The sequence below is a fragment of the Balaenoptera acutorostrata genome, chromosome 7 (genome assembly GCF_949987535.1).
Source record: "Balaenoptera acutorostrata chromosome 7, mBalAcu1.1, whole genome shotgun sequence".
In the NCBI taxonomy this organism is placed as follows: Eukaryota; Metazoa; Chordata; class Mammalia; order Artiodactyla; family Balaenopteridae; genus Balaenoptera; species Balaenoptera acutorostrata.
The window spans coordinates 29,434,993-29,458,730 of record NC_080070.1 but is presented as its reverse complement, the minus strand read 5'-3'; the positions used below and the strand labels follow the sequence as shown (position 1 = coordinate 29,458,730).

At 38.9% G+C, this 23,738-nt stretch overlaps 1 protein-coding gene across 14 annotated transcripts in view; it reads right to left on the bottom strand.

Moving 5' to 3' along the window:
- CADPS2 (calcium dependent secretion activator 2) overlaps window positions 1-23,738 on the bottom strand; it is a 545,377-nt gene that overhangs the window by 41,433 nt on the left and 480,206 nt on the right. For 11 of the 14 annotated variants that reach the window (XM_057549848.1, XM_057549852.1, XM_057549849.1 and 8 more), the window contains 3 exons: window positions 17,329-17,403; window positions 521-604; window positions 382-414 (listed from right to left, as the gene is read on the bottom strand). In XM_057549848.1, the coding sequence (XP_057405831.1) occupies window positions 382-414; window positions 521-604; window positions 17,329-17,403 (192 nt within the window). The remainder of the gene's footprint in view (window positions 1-381; window positions 415-520; window positions 605-17,328; window positions 17,404-23,738) is intronic. The other 3 variants (XM_057549843.1, XM_057549845.1, XM_057549847.1) reach the window with 2 other exon arrangements.

Sequence of the window (23,738 nt, the reverse complement as noted above, 5' to 3'; positions counted from 1 at the left end):
AACTAGTTCTTTGATTCAACTGGTTCATCTTCATTGTTACTTTAACTCCTATAAGAAACCTGTTAGAGCTTTCATGGAAAGGGAAGGAGAGTGAACCTTTTCCTATAAGTAATGTGAGTCATTTTCTCCCCCATCCTACAGCTGCCACTGAGCTGATATGTTCTCATGATGAATTGACCTCCCCAAGTTACAACGGAAAAGGTACACTGAAATAACCTTGCCAGGCCTTGTTATGAGGGTTAGTGCTTGCTTAAGAAAAATAAACTGCTCCCTGAGGGAATGATACTGGGTTAAAGATTTGAAATAAACCCGTGGTGAACCATAATTATTTTTTTTAAAGACTTATTTATAATTTTACAAAGCAGATAAAAAAATACTTACTGGAACATCAACATATTTTGCGGCTGCTTTCACCTTAAGTGGAAAAGAGATAATTATGAGAATTATTTTCTTAACTGTTTGATAAGTACTGTGACAGCAGTCAAAAGACAGCAGAGGAGAACTCATTCAAAATACTCACAGTGAATGACAGAATGGATGAAAAGAAAGTGCCTTCGTCATATCTTGACAGCTTAGACAACACCCCTTCCAACACTGAAACAAACTAGAATACAGTTTATAGTGAGTATTTAGGATAGTATTGGGCATACAAACAAATAACGGGGCAAACAATTCTTGGACCAACTTCTCCCATGGCACAAAAATCTGAAATGTATAAACTGACACAATGACAAAATCTCATTTTGAAGATGAACTCTAAAGTCCTTTTACATTGCTAGAAAAAATACGCACATTTTTTTAAGATAAAAGAACAATGTGTAATAGGAGTCTGGTTACTACGTGTGAGATAACTTAAACCATTAGTAAATAACTTTAAATCCCTCTGACTCTTCCTTAATATAATTTTCAACTCCAATATAGATGTTTATAAGTCCTCATCACAAGAAAAAATGTTGTAACTATGTATGGGGATGGACTTATTTTGGTGATCATTTTGCAATTTATACAGATATCAAATCATTATGTTGTACATCTGCAACCAACATAATGTTGTATGTCAATGACACCTCAATAAAAAAAAAATATAGAGATGTTTCGAGCAACCATGGTCAAGCTTCATCAAATTCCTTTCTATCATATATCACTCGACCATTCCCCAACTTTTTCTATCTACAGAAGAGGTTGAATGACAAAGAACAGATAATGAAAAGGTGTAACATTTGGGGCCCTTGTAACATTGAAATGAAGTATGATACATCAGCTAAGGAGTATTAACCAAGCAGTTCCAATTGGGACATGTAAGGATCATCCCTGCTTTCAGAAGCTTACAAAGTAGTTGGGGAGCTCAAACAGGTACACACACTGCAGAGTACAATGAAAAGAGCACCAGATTGAGAATATAAATCCTGATTCTGTCACTGACCGACTGCTATGTGGGCTCCAGCCAACCAAGTGCACCGGTTCCCCCATCAGTCAATGGTGTGTTTGTGTTGGTGGGACGGGTATGGAATTAAAATTGTCTTAAGAGTTTTACATTTCTAAAATTTTATATTTCTATGAAATGAGAGTTAAGACATATATACTGTAATGTACTTAAAAATGTGGAGAATTTTATTTCATTGAGCAGAAACATTAAGATCTGGCATGAAGATAAATAAGAGATATTAATAAGGATCTACTGCCCTACATCTTTCCTCTTTAGAAGCAAAATAATATGCACTATTGACAAATTATACCTTCCCAAAGGGAAAATACTGACAAGGTTTTTTAAATACAAAAAGGGAAATTAATGAAGGCTGGTTTTTGTTCACATAGCAGTTTCTTCAACAAAGTGATAATAGTTCTAGGGACACAGCTTATTGGTCTCTGGTGAGCAGAGAACTCGCTGAGAGTGCACGGGAGATAATCTTTTCTCTATGGCTGGTCAATTACTGCAAAATAGTTTATGCAAAAGAAACAAAAACTTCCCTACAGGTTTCTCCATCACATCATTTGCGACATGATGTAAGAACACAGAAACAAGTTCATGTGAACTGCTGACTAAAATTTTATTTTTAAAGAATGAGAACTATGTATGGTTGGTTAGTTATCCTAGGGCATACAAATAGCAAAAAAACATAAAATTACAAATTGCTCACAACTAAAAGTCAATTTAGCACTTTCCTCCTGCCCATTAAGATTTCTTACCAGTCACAGCTGGCTAACTCAACTTGTTGTGGTTGGCAAAGACCCAGAAGACCTATACTCCAGGGCTATGACCAGGGGAAGGGAATTCCAAACTTAATGGCCCTCTGCGGAAAATGCCTCATCTCTTATAACTCAAATCTTGAAAGCCAGTGTGTGATGGGTGATCTCATTTGCCACGAGGAGAGCGACAATTGCTATGGTTACCAGACAACGTGAACCACTGAAGGCTCTAGCATAGCACCTGGTTCTTGGTGCCTTCAAGTGAGTACTTGTTTACACAGGTGAGTGATGCTGAGGGACTAGGCAAAGTAGAAGCAGACCCTGTGGATGGATTTAGAAGATCTTAGCTTGAGTTGAAGCTCTGCCACTCTCTGGCTGTGAGACAACAGTCTGGACATTCAGCTTCTCTAGCTTCAGTGTACTCATCAGTAAAACGGGGAAAGTGTCACTGCCCTGCCCACAATAAGGATGGTGTGAAAATCAGCAGAGATGATTTAGGTGAAGGGACTGTGAAAATGGCAACACACTAAGAGATGTAAAGCATGAATATTATTGGTATGATGAGCTAAATCACTAGCCATTATATGTCTAAAAACCTACACGTTAAGTCACAAGTTAACGGGGGTAGCCTTGGGATTGTTTAGTGATAAGGAGAAATAATGAATTTGGTTACCAGCGAATGGGTCTAATTCAATGAAATGATATCTATGGAGGCAGGATAGAGTTGATGCTTTAAGTCAGAAGACCCATGTCGGAATCCCATCTGTTTCAAGGTCATGCGGCTGACAGTAGAGGAGGGAGGCTTTGGACACAGGTGGTCTGGCTCCAAAGCCCGTGTTCTTTGCCATCACACTACAGAGTTGTAAGCATTAAATGATATGACATAACTAATGTGCCTGGCATATAATAAGTGCTCAATAAATGCTATTTTCTTCTTCTTATTGAGCACCTAATATGGGAAATACAAAAAAAAAAATATGAGTCTTAGACCCTTCCCTCCAGGAATGCACAAACTAGTAGGAGAGACAGACATGTACACAGTTGGTCATGACACAAGGCAGGAAGTGATGAGGGACAAACAGTGTAACTGAAACTGACTTCCGTTGGCGGATACTGGGTAAGCCTCATCTGCATGGCGGCACAGGAGCTGAGCAGCAGGATAGCAGAAATAGAGTGGCTAAAACAACACGTGGGGAAGCCCATTAGCAGATGACCTTAGGGCAGAAGTTGCCCCACTGTGGCATCTGACGGCCTGTCTGGCTCGTCTTGTCTTCAGAGTGTGAAGCAGCACCAGGTTACATCCCACTACGTCCAGTGTGTGCACCGCTGGTCTGCTGCATGCACGTCACAGCATTCTTGGCCTCCATTTTAACAAGAGTGCAGAGCCTCTCCCTGGGATCCTCCCTACCCCAAATGGTCCCTGGGGAGGCCCAATACAGCAGGGACTCTAAGTGCTTACATGGCAGTGAGCAGCGACTGCATCTCTGGGACCAACCACGTGAGCTATACAGTTCCCGCAGGAAGGTTTTCTTTGTAAGATTTCTGTCAAGGCTACCTTAAAACCCAAAATCTCTTAACAAGATTGACTAATAATGATGTAGTTTCCATCTGGCTTTTAATTGTATAAAACAGCAAGATTCCAAAGAAATCCATTGAAATGCTGGGTTTAGTTGCTGTGTCTTTAACTGCTTCCTGTGAACTTTCTCTGTACAGCTCAGGGAGTATATAAATACTTACAGGCTTGCCTTGCGCTCTCTGTTCTCCTGAGGGTGTCAGGTTGGAATGAAACCCTGTAATTCTTTTGTTTCCCTGCTTTTTATTGAGGATGTCATTTACTGGGTTTGTTTGAATAATATTTAGCGCCCAAAGTCTGTCTGGGTCATTACCAACTTTGCCTCATTATGTACACTCTCAGGGAAATGAAAGATGAAGGTACATTGAAATGACTGGTAGAGTGAAACATGAAGTATGCCACAAGGCATGTTGGTTTAAATTTCCTGCTGGATTTTAACAGGGTATAGGATTCATTTTCCTACATGTATGGAAAGTAGAACAACAAATTCTGAGAAGTGATAGGAACAATTCAGCTGTAGATTGGTGGGTTCAAAACACGCAGTTCTTACTTTTTTCAACTGTGAAATTTCAGGTAGTAAACAAGGAATATTTGCATCATTTACACTGCAAGTTATTAAATCTTCCACAGAAAAAAGATGCATCCATAAACAAGACTAATCATGAAAAACTAGGTGTATTTTGGAGGGGGGGGTTGGATAAATAGGGCTGGAGATATCTATCAGATGTTTTATTTTTGTTTGGTACAATCAGGACTGACTAGTACTGTTAAAAATCCACCTGGAACCAGAATGTCATGGATTGGAAGAAAGCAGGTTTCCTTCCCTGAACTGGAATGTTAATGTTATGATACAACGGAATATAATCCTTGTTTCTCCCACTGTGAATCCACGTCCTCTTTGAACCTTTGTTCCAAATGACTCCAAAAAGGTCCTTCCAGATTATCCACATCGGTGTTGAGGATGGACAGGATCTGACAGCACGTATTTATACAACATGCCTTGTTCTGCACAGTATCTCAGACAACTTCCGAAACAGCACACCTAGCCCGGATGTTGGTGAGGTCTCCACATTTCTCTCATTGCTCCTTTCTCCCTTGTCTCCCAAACAGACTGAATTATGTTAGTTTGTATTTCTTTTCTTCTAATGACTCCTAACAACGGTGCATGTTATTCCTTTCAAGCACATTCTTGGGTTTGAACACTTGTCTTCTGAATACATTGTCTTGATCCAAACAAGTAAATTTAACCAAGTTAACTTAATCAGACTGAATTGGTGGTGGTGGAGGAGATATTTTCATTGCATCATCTAGACAGTCAGGTCAGATTTGTCCTCTGTCCCTCTTAAAAGAAATTCAGGGGAAATATTTTCAGGGGAAAATATTCTAGGTTATTAAAAAGAATAGGTGTTGTGTGTATGTATATGTATTTACACCTACATACCTATATATCTATATATGTACTTAGTGGAAAAGTATATACTCTTTCCTAAATCCCTTTGTGCAATAATTGAGAATTCAGGAAGTTGAATATACTGCTATGGTCTTTTAATTCATACCCAGAATTTACTGAGCCCCTGTTACTGGAGTGCACCGTGAGAGTGATCACTTTCTCACTCTTTGCTCTGTTGACCATTTCCTCCAACCAGTTCTTTCCCACAGCCTTCCCAGTGTTTCTTTAGCATCCTTATGTTCACACAATGAATTCCACTCTCATCTACCTGACTCACAGCTGTCCCACACGATTGCCTGCCCAAGCTGGTCCCACAGTGTGTATGCCTGCATGTAACAAATATCGAAGGAAATATCCACAGAGCTTGGACATATAAAGGGGACATGAGAAGACTGGGCAGTGAAGCTCCCATTCTTTTCCTCTCTGATCTTGCTGAGTTCTGTGTGCTGTTGTGCAAAGATGACAGGCTTAGGGCTACAGGGTCAAGTCCTGGCCCCTCCACCAGCCACTGTAAAACTGTGGGCCTTTGTTTCCTCATCTGTGAACAAGGAGACTGGACTCTGGGTGGATCAGGCCTGCCTTGGGAGATGGGGCTACACAGGTAGGCTCTGGCCTGCTTCCCCTCCTCAATCAGAACAGCTTTGCTTCCACCAGTGTTGTATCTGGGGTGCTACCTAAGATATATTTGAAGACATTAAGTATATCTCATAAATATCATAAAAGTATATAGAAATATGTCTTATAAACATTACAGAAATGTTTGAAAAGTCTCTGCTAGACAATCTCAGGGTTCTCTTCCAACTCTAGCATCGTGTGTGCTATGGGACTTCAGAGCCTGGGGAGAAAAGATGCGGGTCCCGGGAAGCCTCCATACACAAACATATAAAAGGATCTTTGCTTTATTTATTTATTTTTTGATGTGGACCATTTTTAAAGTCCTTATTGGATTTGTTACAATATTGCTTCTGTTTCATATTTTGGTTTTTTGGCCACAAGGCATGTGGAATCTTAGTTCCCCGACCAGGGATCGAACCCAAACCCCCTTCACTGGAAGGCGAAGTCTTAACCACTGGACCTCCAGGGAAGTCCCCAGAATTTTTGCTTTAGACTGAGAAAAGGCTGTAGGTTTTCTTCTCATCCAGTATGCCCGCTTTTTTTAATGCGGAAACTGAGTCATGCAAGGAGACCCAGCTGGTAACGTGAAGAAACAGGAATGGAGTCCAGTTCTCCTGAACCTCCCCCAGTTTATCTGACTGAATTAATTCTAATATAAGGCAGCAATAAATATAGCATTTCTTGTATCCTTTCCTTGGCAAGAGTTAATGTTCTTGCCTTCATTTTTTTTTCTTGGTAAAAATTATCTGAGCCCTTTTCTGGCTAGAAGCTTCTTTTTTGTTTTGGTTTTTGCTTTCTTTAAAATGGTTTTTATTTCTTCCATTTCATTTCTCCATGTCTTCCACAGGAGTTCCACTTATAACATACATGCCTGAGAACAACAGCCACTGATAGAATCATGTTCAATGGCTGAAATCTTATAATCCCATTGGTATTTTGATCCCATATCCTTCCTGTGAACTCCAGCTCCAAATACCTAAATATCTGAATGTCCCCTTGCTATCTCCTCCTTCAGGTATCTCAGAGGCAGCTCAATTCCCCCATGTCCAATACTGACGTGGGTTGTTCCCTCCAAATCTGTCCCTCTTCCAGGGCACCCTGCATCACTGAACGGCACAACATCCATCTCCTGCTGCAGGCTATAAACCTAGAAGTAATTGTCAACGTCTTCCCTTCTCTCCCCATTACTAACCCCTTGTCTTAGTCTGCTCAGGCTGCTATAACAGAATGCCATAGACTGGGTGGCTTATACACCACAGTAACTTCTCACACTCTGGAGGCTGAGAAGGCCATAGTCAAGGTGCTGGCAGATTTAATGTCTGGTGAGGACCCAACTGCTGGTTCATAGGTGATATCTTCTGGCTGTATTTTCACATGGCAGAAGGGACTAGGGAGCTCTGTGGGGTGTTATTTATAACAAAGTTTATCAGCTATATGTATACATATATCCTCATACCCCTTCCCTCTTGTGTCTCCCTCCCACCCTCCCTATCCCACCTCTCTAGGTGATCACAAAGCACTGAGCTGATCTCCTTGTGCTATGGGGCTGCTTCCCAATAGCTATCTATTTTACATTTGGTAGTGTATATATGTCCATGCTACTCTCTCACTTTGTCCCAGATTACCCTTCCTCTTCCCTGTGTCCTCAAGTCCTTTCTCTACATCTGCATCTTTATTCCGGTCCTGTCCCTAGGTTCTTCAGAACTTTTTTTTTTTTTTTTTTAGATTCCATATATATGTGTTAGCATATGGTATTTGCTTTTCTCTTTCTGACTTACTTCACTCTGTATGACAGACTCTAGGTCCATCCACCTCACTACAAATAACTTAATTTCATTTCTTTTCATGGCTGAGTAATTTTCCATTGTATATATGTGCCACATCTCCTTTATCCATTCATCTGTTGATGGACACTTAGGTTGCTTCCATGTCCTGGCTATTGTAAATAGTGCTCCATTGAACATTGTGGTACATGACTCTTTTTGAATTATGATTTTCTCAGGGTATATGCCCAATAGTGGGATTGCTGAGTCGTCTGGTAGTTCTATTTTTAGTTTTCTAAGGAACCTCCATACTGTTCTCCATAGTGGCTGTATCAATTTACATTCCCACCAACAGTGCAAGAGGGTTCCCTTTTCTCACAACCTCTCCAGCATTTATTGTTTGTAGATTTTTTGATGATGGCCATTCTGACCGGTGTGAGGTGATACCTCATTGTAGTTTTGATTTGCATTTCTCTAATGATTAGTGATGTTGAGTGTCCTTTCATGTGTTTGTTGGTAATCTGTATATCTTCTTTGGAGGAATGTCTATTTAGGTCTTCTGCCCATTTTTGGATTGGGTTTTTTTTTTTTTTTTTGATGTTGAGCTGCATGAGCTGTTTGTATGTTTTGGAGATTAATCCTTTGTCAGTTGCTTCATTTGAAAATATTTTCTCCCACTCTGAGGGTTGTCTTTTCATCTTCTTTAGGGTTTCCTTTGCTGTGCAAAAGCTTTTAAGTTTCATTAGATTCCATTTGTTTATTTTTGTTTTTATTTTCATTTCTGTAGGAGGTGGGTCAAAAAGGATCTTGCTGTGATTTATGTCATAGAGTGTTCTTCCTATGTTTTCCTCTAAGAGTTTTATACTTTCTGGCCTTACGTTTAGGTCTTTAATCCATTTTGAGTTTATTTTTGTATATGGTGTTAGGGAGTGTTCTAATTTCATTCTTTTACATGTAGCTGTCCAGTTTTCCCAGCACCATTTATTGAAGAGGCTGTCTTTTCTCCATTGTATATTCTTGCCTCCTTTATCAAAGATAAGGTGACCATATGTACATGGGTTTATCTCTGGGCTTTCTATCCTGTTCCATTGATCTATATTTCTGTTTTTGTGCCAGTACCATACTGTCTTGATTACTGTAGCTTTGTAGTATAGTCTGAAGTCAGGGAGCCTGATTCCTCCAGCTCCGTTTTTCTTTCTCAAGATTGCTTTGGCTATTCGGGGTCTTTTGCATTTCCATACAAATTGTGAAATTTTTTGTTCTAGTTCTGTGAAAAATGCCAGTGGTAGTTTGATAGAGATTGCATTGACTCTGTAGATTGCTTTGGGTAGTAGAGTCATTTTCACAATGTTGATTCTTCTGATCCAAGAACATGGTATATCTCTCCATCTGTCTGTATCATCTTTAATTTCTTTCATCAGTGTCTTATAGTTTTCTGCATACAGGTCTTTTGTCTCCTTAGGTAGGTTTATTTCTAGGTATTTTGTTCTTTGAGTTGCAATGGTAAATGGGAGTGTTTCCATAATTTCTCTTTCAGATTTTTCATCATTAGTGTATAGGAATGCAAGAGATTTCTGTGCATTAATTTTGTATCGTGCTACTTTACCAAATTCATTGATTAGCTCTAGGAGTTTTCTGGTAGCATCTTTAGGATTCTCTATGTATAGTATCATGTCATCTGCAAACAGTGACAGCTTTAGTTCTTCTTTTCTGATTTGGATTCCTTTTATTTCTTTTTCTTCTCTGATTGCTGTGGCTAAAACTTCCAACACTATGTTGAATAACAGCGGTAAGAGTGGGCAACCTTGTCTTGTTCCTGATCTTAGTGGAGATGGTTTCAGTTTTTCACCATTGAGAATGATGTTGGCTGTGGGTTTGTCATATATGGCCTTTATTATGTTGAGGTAAGTTCCCTCTATGCCTACTTTCTTGATGGTTTTTATCATAAATTGGTGTTGAATTTTGTTGAAAGCTTTTTCTGCATCTGTTGAGATGATCATATGGTTTTTATCCTTCAGTTTGTTAATATGGTGTATCACATTGATTGATTTGCGTATATTGAAGAATCCTTGCATTCCTGGGATAAACCTCACTTGATCATGGTGTATGGTCCTTTTAACGTGCTTTTGGATTCTGTTTGCTAGTATTTTGTAGTGGATTTTTGCATCTAAGTTCATCAGTGATATTGGCCTGCAGTTTTCTTTTCTTGTGACATCTTTGTCTGGTTTTGGTATCAGGGTGATGGTGGCCTCATAGAATGAGTTTGGGAGTGTTCCTCCCTCTGCTATATTTTGGAAGAGTTTGAGAAGGATAGGTGTAAGCTCTTCTCTAAATGTTTGATAGAATTCGCCTGGGAAGCCATCTGGTCCTGGGCTTTGGTTTGTTGGAAGATTTTTAATCACAGTATCAATTTCGGTACTTGTGATCAGTCTGCTTATATTTTCTATTTCTTCCTGGTTCAGTCTCAGAAGGTTGTGTTTTTCTAAGAATTGTCCATTTCTTCCAGGTTGTCCATTTTATTGGCATATAGTTGCTTGTTATAATATCTCATGATCCTTTGTATTTCTGCAGTGTCAGTTGTTACTTCTCCTTTTTCATTTCTAATTCTGGTGATTTGTATCTTCTCCCTTTTTTTTCGTGACGAGTCTGGCTAATGGTTTATCAATTTTGTTTATCTTCTCAAAGAACCAGCTTTTAGTTTTATTGATCTTTGCTATTGTTTCCTTCATTTCTTTTTCATTTATTTCTGATCTGCTCTTTATGATTTCTTTCCTTCTGCTAACTTTGGTTTTTTTTGTTCTTCTTTCTCTAATTGCTTTAGGTGTAAGGTTAGGTTGTTTATTTGACATTTTTCTTTTTTCTTGAGGTAGGATTGTTTTGCTATAAACTTCCCTCCTAGAACTGCTTTTGCTGCATCCCATAGGTTCTGGGTCGTCGTATTTTCATTGTCATTTGTTTCTAGGTACTTCTTGATTTCCTCTTTGATTTCTTCAGTGATCTCTTGGTTATTTTGTAGCATATTGTTTAGCCTCCATGTATTTGTATTTTTCCAGTTTTTTTTCTGTAATTGATATCTAGTCTCATAGCATTGTGGTCGGAAAAGATACTTGATACGATTTCAAGTTTCTTAAATTTACCAAGGCTTGATTTGTGACCCTAGATATGATCTATCCTGGAGAATGTTCCATGAGCACTTGAGATGAAAGTGTATTCTGTTGTTTTTGGAATGAATGCCCTATAAATATCAATTAAGTCCATCTGGTTTAATGTGTCATTTAAAGCTTGTGTTTCCTTATTTATTTTCATTTTGGATGATCTGTCCATTGGTGAAAGTGGGGTGTTAAAGTCCCCTACTATGATTGTGTTACTGGCAATTTCCCCTTTTACGGCTGTTATCATTTGCCTTATGTACTGAGGTGCTCCTATGTTGGGTGCATAAATATTTACAATTGCTATATCTTCTTCTTGGATTGATCCCTTGATTATTATGTAGTGTCCGTCTTTGTCTCTTGTAATAGTCTTTATTTTAAAGTCTATTTTGTCTGATATGAGAATTGCTACTCCAGCTTTCTTTTGATTTCCATTTGCATGGAATATCTTTTTCCATTCCCTCACTTTCTGTCTGTATGTGTCCCTAGGTCTGAAGTGGGTCTGTTGTAGACAGCATATATATGGGTCTTGTTTTGGTATCCATTCAGCCAGTCTATGTCTTTTGGTTGGAGCATTTAATCCATTTGTATTTAAGGTAATTATTGACATGTATGTTCCTATTACCATTTTCTTAATTGTTTTGGGTTTGTTTTTGTAGGTCTTTTCCTTCTCTTGTGTTTCCTGCCTAGAGAAGTTCCTTTAGCTTTTGTTGTAAAGCTGGTTTGGTGGTGCTGAATTCTCTTAGCTTTTGCTTGTCTGTAGAGGTTTTAATTTCTCCATCAAATCTGAATGAGATCCTTGCTGGGTAGAGTGATCTTGGTTATAGGCTTTTCCTTTTCATCACTTCAAATATATCCTGCCACTCCCTTCTGGCTTGCAGAGTTTCTGCTGAATGATTAGCTGTTAACCTTATGGGATTCCCTTGTATGTTATTTGTTTTTCCCTTGCTGCTTTTAATATTTTCTTTGTATTTAATTTTTGATAGTTTGATTAATATGTGTCTTGGCATGTTTCTCCTTGGATTTATCCTGTATGGGACTCTCTGTGCTTCCTTGACTTGATTGACTATTTCCTTTCCCATATTAGGGAAGTCTTCAATTATAATCTCTTCAAATATTTTCTCAGTCCCTTTCTTTTTCTCTTCTTCTTCTGGGACCCCTATAATTCGAATGTTGGTGCGTTTAATGTTGTCCCAGAGGTCTTTGAGACTGTCCTCAATTCTTTTCATTCTTTATTCTTTAGTCTGCTCTGCAGTAGTTATTTCCACTATTTTATCTTCCAGGTCACTTATCCGTTCTTCTGTCTCAGTTATTCTGCTACTGATTCCTTGTAGAGAATTTTTAATTTCATTTTTTGTGTTGTTCATCAGTTTGTTTGCTCTTCAGTTCTTCTAGGTCCTTGTTAAATATTTCCTGTATTTTCTCCATTCTATTTCCAAGATTTTGGATCATCTTTACTATCACTACTCTGAATTCTTTTTCAGGTAGACCGCCTATTTTCTCTTCATTTGTTTGGTCTGGTGGATTTTTACCTTGCTCCTTCATCTACTGCATATTTCTCTGTCTTCTCATTTTGCTTAACTTACTGTGTTTGAGGTCTCCTTTTCGCAGGCTGCAGGTTAATAATTCCCGTTGCTTTTGGTGTCTGTCCCCAGTGGGTAAGGTTGGTTCAGTGGGTTGTGTAGGCTTCGTGGTGGAGGGGACTGATGCCTGTGTTCTGGTGGATGAAGTTGGATCTTGTCTTTCTGGTGGGCAGGACCACGTCTGGTGGTGTGTTTTGGGGTATCTGTGAACTTATTATGATTTTAGGCAGTCTCTCTGCTAATGGGTGGGATTGTGTTCCTGTCTTGCTAGTTGTTTGGCATGGGGTGTCCAGCACTGGAGCTTGCTGGTCGTTGAGTGGAGCTGGGTCTTAGCGTTGAGATGGAGATCTCTGGGAGCGCTATTGCTGATTGATATTATGTGGGGCCGGGAGGTCTCTGGTGGTCCAATGTCCTGAACTCGGCTCTCCCACCTCAGAGGCTCAGGCCTGACACCTGGCTGGAGCACGAAGACCCTGTCAGCCACACAGCTCCTGTTGCTTGAGGATCCACATTTCTTCTGGAAAGGACATAAATCTGGCACTCTCACTTCAGGCCTAGCCCATCCACCTTTTTTCTCTTTGTGCTTAGTCTGTTTCACTTGCTCATAATGGGCCCCATGCAGAAGCCTTGCCCCTGGCCTTCAGACCAGAGCTCCAGGTGAAACGGCTGAGCCGACACCTCAGCTCGGGATGTGCACTGAAGCTCCTCACAGGACACTCAACTCCTGTGGGGTGTTTTTTATAAGGCCACTAATCCCATTTATGATGGCTCTAACCTCATGACCTCATCACCTCCCAAAGGTCCCACCACCAAATACCATCACATTAGGGATTAGGTTTCAACATATGAATTTTGGGGGGACACAAACATTCAGTCTATGGCACCCTGCCCATTGTATTATCTTAAATGTCTTTGGACTAGTCCAACAGAGACCAATGTTACAGCCTCCTTACTACTCCCTCTCAATCTGTTTGCTGTGGGCAATCAAATGAATTGTCTTACAATGCAAATATGATTAACTCTATACCCCTACTCCCTGCCTCTCCAACCCTTCAGTGACTTCTCATTGCTCTAATGATGAAGACATTAAACTCCTCAGGCCTGTAGTTGGGCTTTTAACCATGATTCCATACTACCTCTCAGGTACAGAGTTCAAAATCATCAGCATATAGTTAAACCAGAAGAGTGAAAGTCACAGATATATATGGAATGAGTTCAAAAAAGACTAAAGATGGAAACCCAAGAATCCCACCATTTAGCTGCTAGGTGGAGAGAGAACATAAAGATGGAAAGCCAAGATCTTTTCTAGGCATGGGAAATGTGTGTGCAGGTGGGACACATCCTGCTGAGTGTTACATGTGATTAAGAGCCCTGGATCATTCTCAAAATATTTGTGAAGACATATGGATAAAAGGAGGATGCAGAAGTAGAACTGAAGAGAAGAGATGAAAAGAATGTAGCAAACATATTTCTCAATATGCACAGAAGAATTAAAATATGGGCAGAAACATTTGGGATACAAGGAATTCACTATTTTATGCATCTACTTTATATTGAATTAATTAATATGCTATAAAAATGTCTAGGACACAGCTCTTAGAATTTGCCAGAATAAAGACAGTTAATGTAGAAGTTACATATTTTAATTTTTAGTCTTTTGCTTTTTACTGATTTCCTGGACATCTGGAATCAGCAAGTGCATTGGATTAGGTATCTGAAACTCAAAGGTTTGAATCCCAACTCTTGCACTTATTAGGTGTGTGACTCTGATTAGTTTACTATACTACTTTGAAGATTACATTCCTCTCTGTGAAATAGGGTAAGTCCGCCCATTCCATAGGTGCTATGTAGTTTGAATTAAATAACATATGTACAGTGGCTGCTTCACAGTAGGTACTCCATAAATACCTCCTTTAAAAAAATCATTTCTTCTTTGGTGAAGACAAATGGGAACATACTATCTAAGGGGTTGTCTTGTTTTTAAATATACTGAAGTTTTAAGGTAGTTTGCATGTCCATCTAAGTGGAGGGTCATCAGAGCAGTGGTTCTCCAAGTCTGGTGCAGGAACTCCTACATCAAAATCCCCATGGTGACTAGTTAAACATGCACATTCCTGCCCTTCTTCCAAAACTTCTGGAAAGCAGGGCTAAGGTATCTGTATTTTAAAAAGCTCTCAGGCAATTTTTTGGCGTGCTAACATTTAAGGATTGTATTGCAGAATCCTATTCATCTTTGCTTAATGAAATAAAATGCACCATTTATTGTCATCTTCGATGGAAGCTTAAGACGGTTGTCAAAACTATCAAATTGGGGCTTCCCTGGTGGCGCAGTGGTTGAGGGTCTGCCTGCCAATGCATGGGACACGGGTTCGAGCCCTGGTCTGGGAGGATCCCGCATGCTGCAGAGCGACTGGGCCCGTGAGCCACAATTGCTGAGCCTGCGCGTCTGGAGCCTGTGCTCCGCAACAAGAGAGGCCGCGATAGTGAGAGGCCCACGCACCGCGATGAAGAGCAGTCCCCGCTTGCCGCAGCTGGAGAGGGCCCTCACACAGAAACGAGGACCCAACACAGCCATAAAAAAAAAAAAAAAAAAAAAAAAAACTATCAAATTAATTTATTTTATACTTTTCAACTAAAGATTATTAAAAAGTGCCATTTGACTGCAGGAGAAAGGATCCAGAGAGAAAAACTATAATGTAGACCTGATTTCTAAATATAATAGCTAGTTACATTAGGCTATATAAGTTAAAATTAATTACAATTAAGTAAAATCAAAATTTCAATCCCTCAGTTGCACTAGCCACATCTCAAGTGTTCCACAACCACATGTGGCTACTAGTTACCATACTGGATGGTGAAGGATAGACATTTCTATCATCACAGAGAGTTCTATTTCATAGTGCTGATCTCTAGGACACCATTTCCCAGCTTGACTCAAATATACTATTTTTTCAATTAACCAGATGCATTTGATATAGAAGAATTTAAGTTTTTTACTTTGCCAGAAACAAATGCAGAAATGATGTATAGACCTTCCTGCCTTTTCTGCAACCCTTCCTCCCCTTCGCCCCAAACCAAAACTAGTTGTAGCCTTTTAGCCTTGTTGCCTATTTAACCCTTTATCAACTGCATGCTTGCAATTTAGTGGCTCTCTTTATGCACCCTTCTTGCAAAAGACAACTTCCATAGGAGAGCTGTGCTGATGGGGAGGCTCTACCTGGATAAAATTTCCCTGGATGGCTCGCCGACAATAAAGGTGCAGGGTTAACTATGTCTGTTCTGCGGGCTGTAAGCTGCTGGGCTGGGTTCCTGGGAGGGCGGGAATCTCATGGTTCTTCCTGTAGGAGCTTCATTCTCCAGTGATCCACCTCTTTCTCTACCTCCCAGATGGTTTTCCTCTTAACCCTTCCCCTTTCCCCCTGCTGGTGAATTTGTGTTGTAAGTGTAGGTGTTCAGTGCTGGGGTAGAAGCTGGGGGGCAAGAACAAACTGGGGAGGTGGTGCAGTTCTAAAATCCCCTTTCTCTGCGACTTTTTTTCTACCTCAAGACCTGCTACCAGAGAATTAGGAAGCACAAAACAATTTGAACCCCACCACCCCCGAATCAACTATAATCCCACCACCCAGATAAAAGCTCTGTTGGTACTGTGGTGTTTATCTGTCTTTTCTCTATGTGATGACAATTCAGATCATAGTTTATATTTCTAAATATTCAGCTTTTTTCCCACTTACCACTATATTATGGAATTTTCCTTTAACGTTATAGTCTTTGAAAGCAAACTTTCTTAATACAGATGTCCCATAATTTACTTTACCATTGCCCTCATGTTAAAGTTGATTCCATTTTTTTTCATTAGAAATAATGTGACATCTATCAATGTATATAAATTTTGTGCATCTCTGAGTAGTAAGAAAAAAAAACGCAGAAAGAATTTTAGGTGAACGGGTATTAATGTACTTGATATAGCTCCAAACTATCTTCTAGAAAGGTTGTAGCCACTTATACTCCCATAAATAGAAAATGTGAGTGTCCCACTTCACCTTTTCTAAAACTGGGTGATAGCTTAAAAACATCTATGCTAATTTGCTATAAAAATATTATATAAATTTTAGTTTTATTGGTATTCCTTAAACTATTGAGGCTTAACAGTCTTCATGCTTATTGGGCATCTCTATTTCTTTCTTTTCTAAACAACATGTCCTTTCTCTGTTTATTGAATTGAGGGTGGCTTTTCCTTTGCTTTTTGTACATTCTTCCAATTGTTTTATGAAGCCTGGTCTAGGGCTCTTTGATCCAGCATCCGCTCTTATGAAAGTGCCTCTTTGGGAGAAATCCATCCTCTCTCCTTACCCTCTTTCATCTCCCCGTGCTCTCCGGTTGTTCATCTCTTTTCCTATCAGACCCTGATCTCCAATGTCATCTATGGCAGTCTGTTCCACCTTAGCGGGATTTTAAATCACCTAATCATTCAATGGAACACTCACTTATACTTCATCTCTACTTATACAACTAAAGGCCATAGCTTTTGTCAAAGATATCTGAAGCCTCAAATAGGAAATCGTGGGAGACCTCTGGGAGTGGAGAACCTCAGACACCACTCTGCCAGCCTTCTCTGTCCGCCTGTGAGACCAGTCCTAGAGTCCCAGTGCTGTCACCACAAAAAAATAGGCTAAATTCAAGAACTGATGATGACTCAACTCATCCCTGGAGGCAAACAATAAGAGAACATGAATGAGAGAGAATAAGGTATTACTGGAAGATAGAGTTATTTTTAGAAGGACAATAATTGCAAGAAAAGCCAAAATTAATTATAAATGCAAAACCAAAAGTTACTGACCAGGTGTTCATAATTTGCTCATAACTTTTCTTAAAATTTGAACTTTTCTTGCGTCTGTCTTTAAAGCTATTTCTCAATTAGGTATTTAGAAACCTAAGACAGATATTTCTAAAAATTCTCAGTTGAAAATTATTTAATTTGATTTAAAAAGGTAAATAAAAAATACCTTACCTTTGAAACTAGAAGTGAAATGATTTCTTTTACAGTGTTGTCAATCAAATCATCTATTTTTGAATGGTACTGCTGCTAGATATTAAAAGACAATGATGCATTAGTTGATGTGGACACAAAACTTTTGTCATAAGTCATAAATGTTTCAAAGCTACTAGTTATGACATATCAGATTTATACAAAATGACCATTTTGCACATTAGAAGAACAAAACCTTGAAAACGATCCACCCAATCAACAGTTTTTACATTGTGGGGTTTGAAAATTTTCCCATGTGCTCTGTTGAGTTAAGCAGCTAATGGGGTTATTATATAGATGAATTGAGTTCTTATTCTTATTCAGGCGGAGGAATGTGAAGGATACTTTTTGTCTTCTTCTCTATAATTAAGGTGGCCGTGTATTTTTCTAAAGGGTTGGTTTAGCTGGAGAAGCAAAAGGACTGGAAAAAGATTTAATTAATACAGCATTTCATGTCTGACAACTCTCATTCATAAGTTATTTTAAATGTGCTCTAGAAATAAAATGAGCTCCCAGTTGTTCACACTGAAAGGACCTTTTTGTCAGCACAGGGAGCCGCAGTTTATACAATTCTTACAATATGCTCAAGCAAGGGCAAAATTAAAATTTCATCAACAAAGGTGATAGATGGTAACAAATTAATAGGCCATAAAAGGTATAATGAAACGGCACTCACTCCCCATAGTTTTATTACTGCTTCCTCTGAAAAAGACGTCTTTAAGTAAATGCAAAAAAGATGTATTTAAAATAAACCTGAAAGACTCTTTTTTTGCTTTCTTTAGAGAATACTAGAGAGTTCCCTTCTTAAGCTAGCAGGAGCTTCGAGCTTTGACAGCGTGTGAAGGCACACTTCACGAGAATGTGACTTGTAAAGACTAACCCTATCTTGATGGTTCAAGGCTTCTTGGAACAGCTAACATAATGCATAGAGTAAAAGTACTCAGGTCAGTATAAACATTAGACCAACTTAACAGCTGCTGGGTGAATGGTTTCCAAAGATGTAAGTTTTTGAAAGCTATTTTTTCTTCTGAAAACATGTCTCAAAGTTTCCACACAGAACAAAACATCAACTTAGGTCTGCGTTGGAATACGCAGGAATGAGGTCTCCCCACAGGCTCTGACAGTTACAAGCCATCATTTACCTGCACAAATAATGAAGAAAGGAAGCATAATTTTGGAGCATGTGAATTATTTTCTTTTCCTGCTTGTGTGTATGTATGCATGTGTGTGTTGACAAGTGGTCTAAAATTAAGCACACATATATGAACAAGGAAATTTCTAGGCATGCATTCCACTCAGTGAAACAAAATACTAAGCGTCCATCTCACGTAAAGCCTTACTGATCCTCAAATTTGCGCTCCCCAAAGGACAAACAGAACAGAAACCTAGATGGGGGACTTCTTACTGCTGTAGTACTGACACTTTTGCTTTCAGAACAGCTTGAAGAGAAGGAAAAGGGAAGAAAACAAAGAAAAGCAAGGTAGAAGAGGAAGAGCCTGAAAAACCTGGCTGGTAGTTGAGATGTCCAGGAAGCACCCCCCCCCCCCAGATACAGGTACAAAATCATCACTCCCCCTGGCCCCCACCAGCTGAAACTGTTCCAATGACTCGGCAGTGGAGGAGCTTATGCAAATGAGCTCAGCAGCTCTCCCTCCGTGCACACTCTCTTTTCAAATCCTTCTCTCTCCAAATTCCTGTCTGTGTAGCAGGAGGAGCTAAAATAGCAGACTGAGGTTCCTCTTTGGGGTAGAATAAGAAAGGGATACAGGAGACGGGCTTCAAGCTTCTCTCATCCCTCTTACACGGAAAGGGCTACAGAACATTCAGGGGTTGAGGCGCCCGAACCTCCAAACAGTTCCATCTTCTTAAATATGCCTTCTCCTCCATGTTTATCTCCCTTTGCCATAAACTTTATTTTTAACTCAAAAATAATGAAATGCCATCAGAAGGCTATTGGATATAAAATAGTAGAGCTTATGCATGTTAAACTTTTGGATTGGACCGATTTTGGCAATTCTTTTTTTTTTTTTTTGGCAATTCTTAAAGTCAAGAGTTGAGCCACTAAAGAGGCCATTTATATCCTTTTTATCGAAAGGCAGGGAAAGCCACAGACTCTAGGAGCCATCAAATTCTCCTATAATACACACCTTTTGACTGCTGTTTTCTTTCATATCTAATCTAGCCAAAAGCAGAGATGGAGGGAAGGAGAGAGAGAGAGAGAGAAAGTCAAAAAGGAAGAAAGAAAATATACTGTACATCTTAAATGCGTTACCCAGGGGGCAAACCCAAATAGTATAAGGGTTGCTAGATTTTTTTAATACGAGATTTTGCTACTGTAAATTTATCTGATTAGCTCTGACTTACACTAATTCTAAATCTGAAAGCTGTTGGGAACTTCCAGAGTCTGCTCTAGCTGCACAGTTGGTAGAGGTGGTCTAGGAGCACTGTGGGTGGAAATGGGGAGGTGGCCTGAGAATTTATAGTTTACATACATATTCTGCAAAGAGAATAGTCCAGAAATGCCACATATAGATAATAGATAGTTAGCTAGAAAAGGTTATTCATTAGGAGATCCAGATAGCTTCCAAAGACAAATACAAACACATACAAAGACATCAAAACAGGTAAGAACAGAATTTATCTGGAGACATTTACATTTCCTAAGCTAAAATTGATAGGTTTTTCATTTAGATTAGCAGACCAAATTTTTGTTAAAAACTTGCAAACTTTTTCTCGGCAACCATAAAAGCCTATAAATAAAATTCCTAACAGGATATTTCAAGTTGGATCAATGATTCTACAGACCAGGGTTTTGGTAATTTCCAGACCATTCTTAGACTAATTCTCCCCACATCTGCCCTCAAAAGTAAACCATTGGTGCCTTGCTTCTCCAGTAGATGACTCCGAACTTAGATTAAGATGACCGTTGAGGAATTTTTACTTCATGGAGCCCAGGGAATTCAGATCAGGTACAGGTCTGAAATCCTTGCCCCCCTATATGTGGGTAAATATTCTCATTTCACCTGACTGTTCTCATGAGGAAACACGCAAGAAACGAAGACTAATCAAATGCCAGTGCAATCCAGCATTCTTAAAAGATTTTGGTCCTTCTATTGTATTGGATTGTTCTGGCAACGGAAGTATTTTACTGCAATTGAGAACAAATCCCACATAAGTAGGGGCCCCCAAGTAGCTCCATTAATGTGCTTTCATCTTCAATGGATGGACCATGAGGTACAGTGGTTCTGAGAGCATATGACTGCCTAAGGCCCACGCAGTCATCTGCTTTTCTGCAGGAATGGATAATGAGGATTTCTAAACACTGGTGGTTTTCTGATCCCCACATCTGTCCCTGAGGGCCTGGCCTGAGACTGCTGACTCATTACACACAGCTGTCACAAGAGCAGATCATTCACTCACTAATCACTCCATTAAATGCTGTTCTGGGCTGTGGCCCAGAGTGCTTGCATCATTGTGTGCCACGTATGAAAACAGGATCATAATTTAGGAGCCCAGAAGAGGCTTCACTGTGGGTAAGGAGTTGGGAAGGTTTTATCCCAGCAATGACGATATAACAAAGTTACTAGAGACTGTGGAGAGGTAATTCCCTTAAATTTAGAAAAAAAAAAAAAAAATCTGCTAGGTTTACCAGTGTGGTATATATTTTTATAAGGTTCCAAATTGTGTAATAATCTAGTTTTTTCAAAAACTTTATTTGTTGCTTGCTATACAATGGGGTCCATTGGCTCACCTCTGTATGTAATGTATTCACCACTTTGCAATAATTCCAAAACTTGTCTCAAACACGTACAGGGAGGAAAAGCCTGTGCAATTATGTGCATATATTTCCTGGAGATTAAAAGCAAAGTATAAAATACTTCTTTTGCATTGAAATTCTTGTTTACCACTTTTCAGGGTTGTTAATGAGTTTTACACCTGCACATTTTGAACTATATTAATTGTGTGAAAGTTGTGGGAAACTAATCGTCTCTGGTGAGAAGGTACAGGTGCAGACATAATGCACAATAGCAGATTACTCTTCAAAACCATCCACCTATTAATGTAAAGAATCATTTGACAATGCAACAATGTTTTGTCATTTGTGCCTGTTTTTCTTTCAGAGTCCTAGAGTGAGTTGTTTCTTACAGAGGAGGACTTTTTTTTTTTTTAATGGGGGTAATATTTTTAAAGCAGTGACAAAAAAAATCAGTCTGCTCATTCAACAAATATTTATTACGTGCCTATCAGTATCAGGTACTGCAGTGTATGTAAAAATAAGAACAAAAGGATAAATTCAGTATTAATGGAAGAGGCAAAATGATTCTATCAACCTGATGAGAAATGGATGTGTGTATAAAGAGACCTAAGGCAATATTCCCAAGCAGACAATCAAAGGCTTACATCTGGCTATAGAAAACCAAGAGAAGGTGGTTATGAGCCATTGATAGCCAAGCCAGCTGCCTACTCATTCAGGTAATTAGAGATAATAAATCACATCATAAGAGATCAGAGAATAATTACTGAACACTCTATAACACATATCAGCTACTTAATGTGTCTGTATGGTTGTATGCTGTGGTATTAGAAACACATCTTTTCCCCCTGAATTGCTCAAAGAATGAAAGACGTGTACACACACATAAGTTATGGCCAAATAGCTAATGTTTATCTCTGGGTTAAAAAGTATGAAATTCACAAATAGTGGGCCTTCTCATCCTCTTAGCAGTTACTTAAGCCTTTCTGCTTGGATGAGAATTGTTAGCCCAGTGAAGAGCTGGTTCTCAATTTGATTCCCAGGTGTCAACTGTAAGACGTGTAAGATTTAACATATTTGTAGAGCACAAAAGCATTTGACCTATTAAAAAATATTTATTTATTTATTTAGTCAATCCTGTAGGTATAAAAGGTTTTCTTTTTTTTGAAGATTTTAGATTTTATTGTCTCATTAGATGTAATTTTTTGATAAGAACATGATTAAGATATAGTTCTATTTTTTTTTTTTTTAAAGATGACTGGTTTGATCAAGAAACAAAGTGGTTCAGCAACTTGTGTTCACTGAATACCTGAACACTACAGAACAATGAACTTTGGGTGCATTAAAAATCAGTGAGAAATCCATAATCCATGAATCCTTCTGGAGAAGGATTTTTTTAAAATTTTTATTGGAGTATAGCTGCTTTACAATACTGTGTCAGTTTATACTGTATAGCAAAGTGAATCAGCTATATGTATATATACATCCCCGCTTTTTTGGATTTCCTTCTCATTTAAGTCATTAGTTATCTATTTTCCTTCTCATTTAGGTCATTAGTTACCTATTTTATACATAGTATCAATAGTGTATATACATCAATCCCAATCTCCCAATTAATCCCACCACCACCACCCCCCACTTCCCCCTTGGTATCCATACGTTTGTTCCCTACGTCTGTGTCTCTATTTCTGCTTTGTAAATAAGATCGTCTATAACCATTTTTTCAGATTCCACATATATGTGTTAATATATGATATTTGTTTTTCTCTTTCTGACTTACTTCACTCTGTGTGACTGTCTCTAGGTCCATCCATGTCTCTACAAATGACCCAATTTTGTTCCTTTTTATGGTTGAGTAATATTCCATTGTATATATGTACCACATCTTCTTTATCCATTCCTCTGTTGATGGACATTTAGGTTGCTTCCATGTCCTGGCTACTGTAAACAGTGCTGCAATGAACACTGGGGTACATGACTCTTTTTGAATTATGGTTTTCCCTGGGTATATGCCCAGTAGTGGGATTGCTGGGTGGTTAGGTAGCTCTATTTTTAGTTTTTTTAAGGAACCTCCATACTGTTCTCCATAGTGGCTGTATCAATTTACATTCCCACCAACAATGCATGAGGGTTCCCTTTTCTCCACACCCTCTCCAGCATTTATTGTTTGTAGATTTTTTGATGATGGCCATTCTGACTGGTGTGAGGTGATACCTCATTGTAGTTTTGATTTGCATTTCTCTAATGACTAGTGATGTTGAGCATTTTTTCATATGTTTGTTGGCAATCTGTATGTCTTCTTTGGAGAAATGTCTATTTAGGTCTTCTGCCCATATTTTGATTGGGTTGTTTGTTTTTCAGATATTGAGCTGCATGAGCTGTTTGTATATTTTGGAGAGTAATCCTTTGTCAGTTGCTTCATTTGCAAATATTTTCTCCCATACTGAGGGTTGTCTTTTCATCTTGTTTATGGTTTCCTTTGCTGTGCAAAAGCTTTTAAGTTTCATTAGGTCTCATTTGTTTATTTCTAAAAGGTTTTCAAACTGTGTTCCTCCTGAGGTTCTGGGTAGTACCTCAAGAAAACCTTGTGTCAGGGAGGAAGAAGGCTCCTGACACAGGCCTGCCTCTTCCCTGCCTC